Source organism: Narcine bancroftii, chromosome 7, assembly GCF_036971445.1.
Source record: "Narcine bancroftii isolate sNarBan1 chromosome 7, sNarBan1.hap1, whole genome shotgun sequence".
In the NCBI taxonomy this organism is placed as follows: domain Eukaryota; kingdom Metazoa; phylum Chordata; class Chondrichthyes; order Torpediniformes; family Narcinidae; genus Narcine; species Narcine bancroftii.
Window position 1 is genome coordinate 197,315,028 of NC_091475.1, and position 13,807 is coordinate 197,328,834.

Genomic DNA, 13,807 nt, shown 5'->3' on the forward strand with positions numbered 1-13,807 from the left:
AAGTGCATTAGAATTTTGAACATTTATAAGGAATTCAGATTTCAAATATATTGCCAGAGTACATATATAACATCACATACAACCCTGAGATTCTTTTTCCTGCAGGCCAGGAAGGATAACCACTTATGGGTAGAGGAAATAAAACTGTACACAGCATATACATGTAAATAATAAAGAACTGTAAACAGATTGAGTTTGTCATTGAGGAGTCTGATGATGGAGGGAGCTGTTCCTGAACCTGGTGGTGCGAGTCTTGTGGCACCTAGACCTCTTTCCTGATGGTAGCAGTGAGAACACAGCACGTGCTGGGTGGTGTGGATCCTTGATGATTGCTGCTGGACGGTAGTGTTCCCTGTAAATGTTCTTAATAGTGGGGAGGATTTTGCCTGTGATGTCTTGAGCTGTGTCCACTTCCTTTTGGAGGTCTTTATGCTTAAAGGTATTGATGTCCCCATTCTAGACTGTGATGCAGCCGGTCAGCACACTTTATCCCACACATCTGTAGAAATTTGCCACAGTTTCTGACGTCATACCAAACCTCCATAAACTCCTGAGGAAGTCGAGGTGCTGATGTGGTTTCTTCACAGTGCATTAGTTTGTTGGGTCCAGGAAAGATCCTCTGAGATAGTGACTCACAGGAACTTAAATGTGCTCACCCTCTCCATGTCTGACCCCCCAGTGATCACTGGATTGTCTACCTCTGGCTTTTCCTTCCTGAAGTCAACAATCAGCTCCTTAGTTTTGGTGACAATGAGTGCAAGATTGTTGTTGGTGACTATTCAGCCAAGTTTTCAGTCTCTCTCCTGTATGCCAACTCATTGCCTTTATACAACCCACTACCATGGTAACATCAGCATATTTGTAGATGGTGTTATTGTTGTACAGAGCCACACAGTCGTAGGTGTAAAATGAATAGAGTAGGGGGCTAAGAATGCAGCCATGTGATGCTCAGGTACTGATGGCGATTGTGGAGGAGATATGATAAACTGACCATGCTTAATTACTGCAACACTATCTGTTAGGGGTGAGCAGATGTGGCTGAGGATCTGATAGAACATCTCCAGCTGACGTTTGATAACTAGATGAAATTTCAAAGGTGTGAGAGAGCCATCAACTGCAAACAAGTCCTTCACCCTTAACCTTTCTCCTCTAAGTTATCACTCTTAGAGTATTGTGTTCAGTTCTGGTCACCTCCTTATGGGAAGGATGTGAATGAGAGGGTGCAAATGAGATTTACCATGATGTTGCCCTGATTGGAAAATAAATAAATCTTATGAAGAAAGGTTAGAAGAGCTAGGACTTTTCTGTTTGCAGCAAAGAAAGATGAGAGGTGAATTAATAGAGGACTACAAGATTCTGAGAGTTTAGATCAGGTTGATAGCCAGCTCCTTTTTCCCCAGGGTGGGAGTAGCAAACACCAGAGGACATCTGTACAAAGTAAAGGGAGGCAAGTTTTGGGGAGACATCAGAGGTAAGTTTTATACACAGAGAGTTGTGGGTGCCTGGAATGCATTGCCAGGGATAGTGATGAAAGCTCAACCATTAGGGGCATTTAATAGACTCGGGATGAAAGAAAAATAGAGGGATATGGGGATAGGGAGGATTTAGTACTTTTTTTTAAGGAATATGTGGGCCGCCACAAGCTCGAGGGCCCAAGGGCCTGTACTCTGCTGTAATGTTCTATGTTCTACACTGACAAGACCATACAGATCTTAGTGACATCATGTCAGGACACTAAGGAAATTAATTATAAAACACCAATTGGCCTTATCTTAAGTAAAGATAAAAATAATTCAGATCACTATTAATAATAGCAACAAATACTACATGCATTTGTATGGAACAGCATTAAAGTTGTCAGCTTTGGTGTAATGGCAGCAATTTCTTTTTCAGATTTCAAGACCACGAGTTCAAAGACCATTCTTGAAGTTCATGCACAAAATCCAGGCTGATTCTTCAATTGGTCGGAGCTGCACTGTCAGGAGTGGTTGAGTTATTAAACTGCTTGCCTGAATTCTTGCTCAGATGAGCATTAGATACTATTTTTGGCATTAATAATAAAAGAGCAGTAAAGCAAAAGTGGGTTTTGGCCAATATTTATCACACGATCAACATCGCTGAGTATGTAAACTCATGAGGGGCATTATTAAGATGGATGCTCTTTTTTTTTCAGGGAAGATAGAGATTTTAGCTGACAGGGAAACAGCTAAAGGGAACCTCAGGGGCAATGTTTTCACACTGGCAGTGTTGGATATATGGAACCCGCGAAATGAAGCAAAAATCTGCAGACACTGCAATTGTAGTCAAAGCACAGAAATGGTGGAGGAACTCAGCCGGTCTCCATAGAAGGAAAAGATTTATTACCAATGTTTCGGGCCTGAGCCCTTTGTCTCTTTCAATATTTTTATTAGATTTTTTATTTAATACATGAAGAAAAAGAGATTGATACATAACAATGTAACAAAGTAAACAAACTAAGTTTTTTTTACATTATGCAATACTATTTAATTCAAAGATAAAGTAGAAAAGGGAAGACAAAAATAATAAAAATAATTTTATAATCCAAACCCCAAACCATTCAAAAGTTTCACAGCTAATATATATATATAGAGAGAGAGAGTATACTACCAGTAAACATAAAAAGAAACACAAATCCTCAAGAATCACAGATTTCTTAATTATCATAACCATTAAATAATCCAAAAATTTGGCCCAAAGCTTTGAAATTTTTAAATTTAAAACTCTTGATGAACACCTACTTTTCTCCAAAGTTAAATATGGCGTCAAATCTTGTAACCACTGATTATGAATGGGGGGGGGACAGCATCTTTCCATCTCATCAAAATAACACGTCTTGCAATAAGCTTTATTTGATTGGTGAGTGCAATCCTTTCAACATTAGCCTCTTTTTTTCATTGTAACCGTATACAAGATAATTTGGCCTCTAATGTAAGCCTTAAAAGAATTCCAGACAGTTAAGCTAAAACCACTGAAGAGGAATTTTTCTCAAAGAAAAATACAATCTGTTCCTTCATAAATTTCAAAATATCTGGATCAGGAAGTAAAATAGAATTAAAGTGCCAGCGTCTGACAGATTGAAGTAAATCAGGAATACTCAAGGTTAAGACCACCGGAGCGTGGTCTGAATGACAATAGACTCATATTTACATGCACAGATTAATGGAATTTGATGTTTATCAGTAAAAAGATAATCAATCCGTGAATACGCATGATGAACGTTAGAGAAGAAGGAGTATTCCTTTTCATTGCGATGGAGAAAACTCCATATATCTAGAATGCCACACCTTAGCAGGAAAAAGTGAATGAATAAAGCTGTCTTATTTAATGTAGCAATCATGGAAGATGAACAATCGAAAACAGGATCTAACCAACAGTTAAGATCTCCACCCATTACCAAAGAGCATAAATTTAAGTCCAGAAAGGAAGAAACATTCAAAAATCCCAGATCATAAATGTTACCAAAGTCAATCATAAACAATGAGAAAACAGCCATTACTCTCAGAAACAATATTATGATGAACAAATGGGATAGATTGGTCAATTAAAATATAAACCTACTAGCCTTGGCCATAAAAGGTGCATGTAAGTGCAGCCCCCTCCAGTGTAGAAACAAACACAAAGTGTCATTCAAATAGATTTGCATTTCTTATAAAAATATGATAGCAGCTTTAAACATTTTAATGTGCATAAATATTTTCTTGCATTTGACAGGTGGTTTAACCCTCAAACATTCCAACTCACTAGGTCAATTACTTTATTCATACTAACTAAATTAAAAATAAAATCCAATTAATTCAATTTGGCCGTGAGACTGGAAAAGCTCGACAAGAAAAAGAATATAAATAACCATGAATCACCAATAGCAATTTTGAAAAAGAATCTTAAACCAAATCCTCCTCCTCCCATTCCCTCTACCCCCACCTTGGAAAAACTATCCCAAGAGATAGGAAGCTAAATCCCAAAATACCCATTCCCCCCAAAATCTTCCTTGAAGGAAATACTCCTTATCTGAAACTAAACTTCATTAAAACTTCCATACTAATCTAGAAATTTTATGAGCAATGCCAAAATAGCAAGGTCAGATTTTGATAGCTCAAAGGAAAAGTTATCTGCTGAATTAAGTACTGAATTAACAGTGGAAAAAATTAATGTAACGGGTCAGTTAAGTTTAAAATATTTTAAACAAGCAAGTAAAGTACTAAATAATAATTAAAATAATTAAGATCAAGTAAGTTTCAGATTTAAAACTATCTTCGTCAACCTTGATATGCACACAGTTCTCGCATTAGATGTAGCAATTTCTTCTGTTATTCAGGTAAAACCAAACTCACTTTGGAAAGGTAATTAAAATAATTGTAGTGAGATTATCATAAATTTTTCCCATGAGTGCTCTCCACTTATTGCTACACTATCTTTTCTTTGCCAGCAATGTTTCACTTTACACACAGTCCTCCTTCCTGACACACCAGAGTATTTGTCAAGTGTTTTTCTCGATGATACAGTACGCAGGTTACACAGTATTGTTCATTGTCTGTTCTTCAGAATGGAATCAACAGTTACAGGAAATATTCCCATTTAATATGAAATATGCAATTGTGCACGTTTCTACATTCTCCACTATTTGACTGATTGTATTTTTAATTAATTTGCAAACAAAACTCTGCTTATAAACACATTCCTACAATTATAACCAATTGCTGGAATGAAATTGAAGAACTAATGACTTTGTATAACTTGATTAGAAGCTCGGTGGCTCATAACTTGTAGAGTTTACCATACATGTTCAGTGAAAGCCTCATGAGGAAGGTATCCTTATAAATTCTGAAATCTCTTCTTCATTTAATTGTGTTAATTAATCACTCAATGCTAGAAAGGTCATGCTAATAAATATACCTTATAAAGCAATATGATAATTGCCCAGCATTACTTATTCCAACTCACCTTAACAGCACAATAATCGAAAAACCCAGTTTCCGAAAATATTGCCACCAAAATCATCTATTTTAGAAAAAAGGCAACACATGAGTAGAGAGATATTGATTTTTTAAAAATGTTCATTACCTTAACTCATATTTTTCACACTTTATCCTAACAGAATCCTCTCATTTCCAGATATAGGTATAACAAGCATCGGCTAACAAATATAATAGTCTAGAATGCTTTTGAACACGCCATGCTATGAACCATAATTTCATCCGTGTGATTTTATAAGCCAACGATAGTTCAAACAGTCAATGAGAAACAAGTAGGGTCAAGTGTCTTGTAAAACACTTGAAACTTGCCGTGAAATCCGGAAATTACTCAAAGCTCACAGAATTGACATGAAATTATTCTGATTGGGGTTTTTCATTTCTGCACATGTTTTTTTCCTTCTATTAGAATATGTGGGTGGTAATCAAGGACTGCCCAGGCCAGAAGGTGAACATTCAACTCTTGTTAATCTGACAGCTGATGCTAACCTCATGGGGAAAAAAAGATGAGTGCTTCTCAGAAAAAAAATATAATGAGAATCATTTCATTCACAGCTATTAACCAAACACATTTTAAAACCTAAGTTATGGTCAAGGAAATTATTAATGTTTTTCTTCCCCAGGATATTTTAGATCCCTGTCCAAGTGTCAATCATGAAACAGTGGGGAACATTTTCACCTTCAGTTAAGACACTGAAACGTTAATGCAATATTGAGGAGCTACTGCAATATCAGTGAGGTCAAATGCTATGCCTCATTTTAAAAGGAATTGAATTTAACACAACATTTTATCAAAAGTAACCCTAACCCACCAGCCTTGTCATTCTTTCCCTTCACCAATGAAGTATTGTAGCTGTTGTTTACAAAATGCCTTGTCTGTTACTGACCCAAGCTATCCCAGCAACAGCTTGCAAACCTAAAATCTCCACTGCAAGAACAAGGGAATAGGTGCACCGGAATACTGCCACCCGCAGGTTCCTTTGTAAGTCCAACACCATCATGACTTGGAAATATATTATTGTTCAATTATCATTTCTGGGTCTTAACCTGGAATATCCTTTAGAAAAGCCCCAAAAGATGCTTTCATCAGAAGGCCAACAGTTGTTTAAGAAGGTAGCTCACCACCTTTTAAGTTCAAGCTCAAGTTCATTATCATTATCATCCATTTGCACAAGTGCAACCTGACAAAACAGCATTCGGTGCAAAAACATGCCAACACACATACAGACAAAACAATACATATGCAGTACTCTTTATACATATATATATATATGAAAAATAAATATTGCTTAGTAAATAGTTGCATCTCGGAGGGTTAGTATGAGCAGTTCATTTACACATTCTGCAGTCTCACTGCCTGTTAGAAGAAGCTGTTTCTCAGCCTGGTGGTTCTTGTCAGCGGTAATAAATCCACCCACTTTATGAAAAATGCACAAATAAAATTTGACATAACTGAAACTGAGGAAAAAGAAAAGAGAAAAGGCAAGGGAGGAAATCATCTCCCCAAATATCCTGAACACGGGAGCAATCCAATGTCTTGAATTATTTATTTCTGTGTTGTACCTTTCCACAAGGTTTCACTGCTTGACTTAAAACATCTGTGCCTCAGTCAAGATATAAATCAACATTGTCGCTCTGTTAATGTATTTTGAATATACAGTATGTCTAAAAAATCTATGCAAGGTTCTTGATCTCCATATCTATCACAGAATTTGCCCAAAATCGACTGAAACTAGATTCGTTCATACAATTATTATTTTTTTAAAAACAGCCATTCAGCTCAGAGTCATTCTGACCATGAAAGAGTTATTGGGGCTGATTGTAGTTTCCAGCTCCTGTAGGTTTTGGCCCATTAGGTGTTCATTCAGGAGCACCTAATGTGGAGTAGCTTTCTGCCTCAGTGATCCTTACACTCTAATTCTTCCAAATATTACCTTAAATCTAGGTCACCTGACTATTGATTTCTCCATTAGACTAAATAGCGTTGATACATAGGTCCATTAGGGCTTCCTTTAACTTGATATACCTTTGTAAATTTACCCCTTTATTTCTTCATGACACTGAATTATGTCAGTAATACTCAGGAGAAACCCATACAATTAATAAGTAAACTCCGCCCAGACAGCACTGGTGGTCAAGATCAAAACCTGGCTCACTGGAGCTGTGAAACTGCCAGATGACCGATGGCACAATCCAGCATCTCAGGCTCACTCAGTTCAGAATCAGAATTTATTTTCATGAACAAGTCATAAAATTCAGAGTTCTCCCTTTTAACAAAACTTTCTGTCCCTGACAGGATCGCTATAAATCTCTCTGATCTCTCTGCTGCTAACATGCCTTCCTGCTCACAAGTGCAGCCTGGCTATAACCTAACTAACACTGTCACGTGATCTTCCTGCTTTTAAATGCTATGACTGGTTCACTGCCAGTGTTCAGAAGATCAATCAGATATTGTGATGATATCTAAAACATTTGCCTCGCACTGTTCTGATGTTTAATGAACTATAATACCAGCATTATGGCTTCATCAATTGCACAGACAATGTATTTGAGATTAAATTTTAAAAATCCAATTTTTAAGTATCATCTTAGATCGACACTATATTTTTCTCTTGTAGAACCTTGTAAAATTAATTGCTGAACACAGGAAGCTAAGGGAAATAAGGAAGAAATCTTGTCTTTTAGTTTAATTAAAACAATGTTGATATCTCTGATTGCCAAAGAATACAAAAAGATGTAATGAATTTACCCTTCCATATCTGTATTAAATCAGAGCAAAATTATAAATGAACAGGAACAGCCATCTTTCATTTTCTCTCTTGTCAGAAATTCAGCGCATAGGATTTAATAATATAGCAGTTAAATTACTAGACTAGCGCCCAGAGACATCAGTTATTGTTCCTGCAACATGAATTCAAATCATCCTACCATACCAGGTGACTCAGATTTAAATAATACAGATGGAGTATGGACAAAACAAAATAAAACTCGCTGAGGGAAGCAGCCCAACCCTGAAATGGGGATGATTCTTGACAATAACACCTTCTGCAAATTTGCCAACTTTGCCAATTTTGCCAACGATACCGCGGTAGTGGGGATGACTCAGTGTACAGGATGGAGACTGAAAACTTGGCTGAATGGTACCACAACAACCTTGCACTCAATGTCTCCAAAACTAAGGAGCTGAGTGTTGATTTCAGGACAGGAAAGCCAGAGATACACAATCCAGTGATCACTGGGGGATCAGAGGTGGAGAGGGTGAGAAAATTTAGGTTCTTGGGAGTCACTATCTCAGAAGATCTTTCCTGGATCCTGCGATGATGTAATGGGGAGGGGGTGGGGGGTTGTATTAAACTGACTATTTCTCATGTATGAAGTTGCTTACTATTGGCTGTGGCTGTAGAGATGCTCCACCCTACTGGTATAACAGATGGAGATGCTTTCCCACTGGCCAGTATAGTGGTGGCTGAGAGTCTGTTAATAAAAGCCCTGTATTAGTATTACACTTGACTGGTCCATGTCTATGGCATATCAGACCCAACACACCAATGGCATCGTGAAGAAAGCACATCAGTGCCTCAACTTCCTCAGGAGTTTGCAGAGGTTTGGTACGACACCAGAAACCTGGGAAATTTCTACAGAGGCGTGGCAGAAAGTGTGCTGACCGACTGCATCACATTCTGGTATGGGGACACCAATACCCCTGAGCATAAAGCCCTCCAAAAGGTAGTGGACACAGCTCAGGACATCACAGGCAAAACCCTCCCCACTATTGAGTACATCTTCAGGGAACGTTGCAGACCCACACCACCCTCTGTTCTCACTGCTGCCATCAAATAGGTGTCACAAGACTCGCAAGATCAGGTTCAGGAACAGCTTTTACTCCGCCCACTTCAGACTCCTCAATGGAAAACTCAATCGGATACTCATTTAAAGACTCTTACTTGTGCACCTCATTGATTTTCTTTTGTTCTCTCTGTATTGCACAGTCATTTTGTTTACATTCATTATCTGTTTGCAGTTCTTTTATTTGGAGGTAAAGGAGGGAAAGATTACTGCCCCCCACCCCCACCTTGATAATATTTTACAGAAACACAATTGAGAGTCTTCTGACTGGCTCATCAATGTGTGGTGTGGTGGATGCAAAGCATTGAGCCTGAAGTCAATGAAGAGGAGCATCAACATGGCCAAGAAGATCACTGGAGTCTTGCTTTCCTCTATTGATGACATTCACCAGGAGCATTGCTTAAGTAGGGCTCAAAATATTAGTGAGGTCCTTTTCCATTCATCGCACAGTATCTTTATTTTATTTTATTTTTATTTCTTTTTTTTAAACTTTATTTAATATTTTCCAAACAAATCTTTTACAACATCCATAATATAAAAATTAGAACTACAACTATCCCACTCCCTCCCCCCCCCCTCAACAAGGGATGCATTAAAGAAAATATTTATCACATTTGAAGATATTAGTAAATTCATACATTTCAAATAAGGTGACCACATCTTAACAAAACAAATCATAATTATCATGCAAATTATGTTATTTTTTCCATGTAAATACAGAATCTCAACTCATTATGCCAACAATTTACATTTATCTCAACTTCGTCTTTCCAAGAAGTCGCAACGCATTTACACGCTACCGTCAATGCTAAATGCAGAAATGCTGTATGAAACTTATCTAACCCCAAGTCCATAAATGGAACAATATAACCCAACAAAAAATTTGGGGATCTAATAAAAATTTAATTTTAAACAAATCTTGAAGAAATTCCCTAATTTTATACCAAAATGATTGAACTTTATCACAAAGCCAAATAGAAAGTTTCAATGCATAATCCACATCTAAAACACAACTCTGAATTACTAAATCCATATTTTCTCAATTTCTCAGAGGTTAAATATTACTGATGCAAAAAATTATAATTAATCATACTGTATTAAACAATTTATTCACACCCTCAAAACACATCATCTCCCAATCGATATCACAACTTAAATCATTTTCCCATTTAATCCTGGCTTTATCTAAAGTTATTTTATCCATAGTGTCTTGTAACAACGCCAACATCTCCAAAATAAATCCCTTATCCGAAAAATGAGAAATCATAAACTCAAATTTCGTTAACTTCGGAATTTTCATTTCTCTTCCAAAATTTTCTTTCACGAACAGTATCTTTGACCTACTACCCTCAAGAAGGAGCTACAAGATCATCAAAATCAGGACTGCCAGGCAGGGAAACAGCTCCTTCCCTCAACCTGTGAGATTGATGAACTGTATTATGTAACCAAGTAAATTACCTCAAAATATTTATGTACATTTATTTTAAATTATATCTTTGTGTATCGACGTATGTGATTATTATGTGTTGTGTATTGTGTGTGTGCGCTATAATCCTGAGAAGCACTGTTACGTCTGGTTGTATATGTACAGTCAGATGATAATCAAAGTTCAGATTTACTGCCTGAGTACACACTTGACTTCACATAAAGTTCTGAGATTCTTTTCCTGAGGTAAGGCAGAATTACCACTTAATGGTAGTACAACTTGAACTTGAAATTCAAGACTGAAGATTCTTTCATAGTCATGTAATAAAAACAGTGCAATATTACATTGAGCTTGCTTTTGTCTGCCGTAAGACAACAGACTTGCCACCGGCAGAAATTGCCTGAAGTGCCTCTTACACTCCGAGAAAGAGAAGCAGAAGCAAGTCCCCTCAGAGTCCATGAGCGTCCGTGAAAGAAATTTGAACTTAAAATTTCTCAATGAAGGGTTCTGACTTCCATATATGCTGCCTGGTCCATTGAGTTCCTCCAGCATTTTGTGTGTTGCTTCACTTAAAAATCCATCTCAATCAATGGACCTCACAAAACTAAACACTCTTAACAGACCCTGAACCAAACTCACAAGCAAATTTGCCATTGCTTTTAGAATGAGGTTTTTTCTATTATTTAAAACAAAGTGATTAGTTTTGCAGAAGGAGACACAAGGACATTTCACTCTGTAAGTCTGTTCTGCAATTCAAAAAAGTTAAAGTTAGAGCCATAGAACACTACAGCACAGATACAGGCTCTTTGGCCCTTCTAGTCTGTGCCGAACCATAATTTTTGCCTACTCCTACTGGCCTGCACCCAGTCCATAGCCCTCCATACCTCTCCCATCCATGTTTCTGTCCAAATTCCTCCTTCCACACCCCCACCACTCACTGTGTGAAGAGGTTCCCCTTAAACCTTTCCCCTTTAACTCTTTACCCATGTCCTCAGGTTTATATCTCACCTACCCTCAATAGAAAAAGCCTATCTACATTCACTCTGACTATTCCCCTCATAACTTTAAATCTCCCCTCATTCTTCTACACTCCAGGGAATAAGATCCCAACTTGTTTAACCTTTCCCTGGAACTCAGTTCCTGAAGTCAAGACAGCATCCTAATAAATATTCTCTGCACTCTTTCTAACTTATATCTTTCCTGTAGTTGGGTGACCAAAATTGCACACAATCTTCCAAATTTGGCCTCACCAATGCCTTATACAACTATCCAATAACATCCCAACTACTGTACTCAATATTTTGATTTATGATCAATGAAGAGAAATAGACAATCAATGTTTTAGGTCAGGATCTTTTTTGAGCATTAATTTAGCCATTTTCACAACTTTCAATGATACTTCAGGGGTTTTTACGAGGCTCTAAAGGCTGTGTACGGCCCCTCACCCCAAGTCCAAAGCCCGCTAGCTCAGACGGCAAAGTCCTCCTCAGCGACAAGATCTCCATCCTCAACCGATGGTCAGAACACTTCCAATCTCTTTTCAGTGCCAACCGCTCAGTCCAAGATTCCGCCCTGCTCCAGCTCCCTCAACAGCCCCTAAGGCTAGAGCTGGATGAGGTCCTCACCCGGGAAGAGACATATAAGGCAATTGAACAACTGAAAAGTGGCAAAGCAGCAGGTATGAATGGAATCCCCCCCCAGAGGTCTGGAAGGCTGGTGGCAAAACTCTGCATGCCAAACTGCATGAGTGTTTCAAGCTCTGCTGGGACCAAGGAAAACTGCCTCAGGACCTTCGTGATGCCATCATCATCATCCTGTACAATAACAAAGGCGAGAAATCAGGCTGCTCAGACTACAGGGGAATCACGTTGCTCTCCATTGCAGGCAAAATCTTCGCTAGGATTCTCCTAAATAGAATAATATCTAGTCTTGCCGAGAATATTCTCCCAGAATCACAGTGCGGCTTTCGCGCAAACAGAGGAACTACTGACATGGTCTTTGCCCTCAGACAGCTCCAAGAAAAGAGCAGAGAACAAAACAAAGGACTCTACATCACCTTTGTTGACCTCACCAAAGCCTTCGACACCGTGAGCAGGAAAGGGCTTTGGCAAATACTAGAGCGCCTCGGATGCCCCCCAAAGTTCCTCAACATGGTTATCCAACTGCACGAAAACCAACAAGGTCGGGTCAGATACAGCAATGAGCTCTCTGAACCCTTCTCCATTAACAATGGCGTGAAGCAAGGCTGCGTTTTCGCACCAACCCTCTTTTCAATCTTCTTCAGCATGATGCTGAAATAAGCCATGAAACACCTCAACAATGAAGATGCTGTTTACATCCGGTACCGCACGGATGGCAGTCTCTTCAATCTGAGGCACCTACAAGCTCACACCAAGACACAAGAGCAACTTGTCCGTGAACTACTCTTTGCAGACGATGCCGCTTTAGTTGCCCATTCAGAGCCAACTCTTCAGCGCTTGACGTCCTGCTTTGCGGAAACTGCCAAAATGTTTGGCATGGAAGTCAGCCTGAAGAAAACTGAGCTCCTCCATCAGCCAGCTCCCCACCATGACTACCAGCAACCCCCCCCCCCCCCCCACATCTCCATCGGGCACACAAAACTCAAAACGGTCAACCAGTTTACCTATCTCGGCTGCACCATTTCATCGGATGCAAGGATCGACAACGAGATAGACAACAGACTTGCCAAGGCAAATAGCGCCTTTGGAAGACTACACAAAAGTGTCTGGAAAAACAATCAACTGAAAAACCTCACAAAGATTAGCGTATACAGAGCCGTTGTCATACCCACACTCCCTTTCGGCTCCGAATCATGGGTCCTCTACTGGCATCACCTAGAACGCTTCCACCAGCGTTGTCTCCGCTCCATCCTCAACATTCATTGGAGCGACTTCATCCCTAACGTCGAAGTACTCGAGATGGCAGAGGTCGACTGCATCGAATCCATGCTGCTGAAGATCCAACTGCGCTGGGCAGGTCACATCTCCAGAATGAAGGTCCATCACCTTCCCAAGATCGTGTTCTATGGCGAGCTCTCCACTGGCCACCGTGACAGAGGTGCACCAAAGAAGAGGTACAAGGACTGCCTAAAGAAATCTCTTGGTGCATGCCCCATTGACTACCGCCAGTGGGCTGATCTCGCCTCAAACCGTGCATCTTGGCGCCTCACAGTTCGGCGGGCAGCAACCTCCTTTGAAGAAGACCGGAGAGCCCACCTCACTGACAAAAGACAAAGGAGGAAAAACCCAACACCCAACCCACCCATTTTCCCCTGCAACCACTGCAACCGCGCCTGCCTGTCCCACATCGGACTAGTCAGCCACAAACGAGCCTGCAGCTGACATGGACATTACCCCTCCATAAATCTTCGTCCGCGAAGCCAAGCCAAAGAATAAAAAGAATGATATTTTAATGATCTGTAGAAATGAAGTTCACAGAACATAAAATTTAGCCACTGATCAGGATTTGACATTGTCCTTCTTCCCTCTACCCAAGTGGTTCCCTTTATTGCTTTCTTTAGGTC

At 39.3% G+C, this 13,807-nt stretch overlaps 1 protein-coding gene across 4 annotated transcripts in view; it reads right to left on the reverse strand.

Annotated features, from left to right (window-relative positions):
- The window catches only part of oca2 (oculocutaneous albinism II), a 484,102-nt gene that overhangs the window by 262,622 nt on the left and 207,673 nt on the right, over positions 1–13,807 (reverse strand). For all 4 annotated transcript variants that reach the window (XR_011342330.1, XM_069891904.1, XM_069891903.1 and 1 more), the window contains one exon: positions 4,963–5,019. Coding sequence is in view for 3 of the 4 variants with exons in the window: in XM_069891904.1 (XP_069748005.1) it covers positions 4,963–5,019 (57 nt within the window). In the remaining variant the exon portion in view is untranslated. The remainder of the gene's footprint in view (positions 1–4,962; positions 5,020–13,807) is intronic.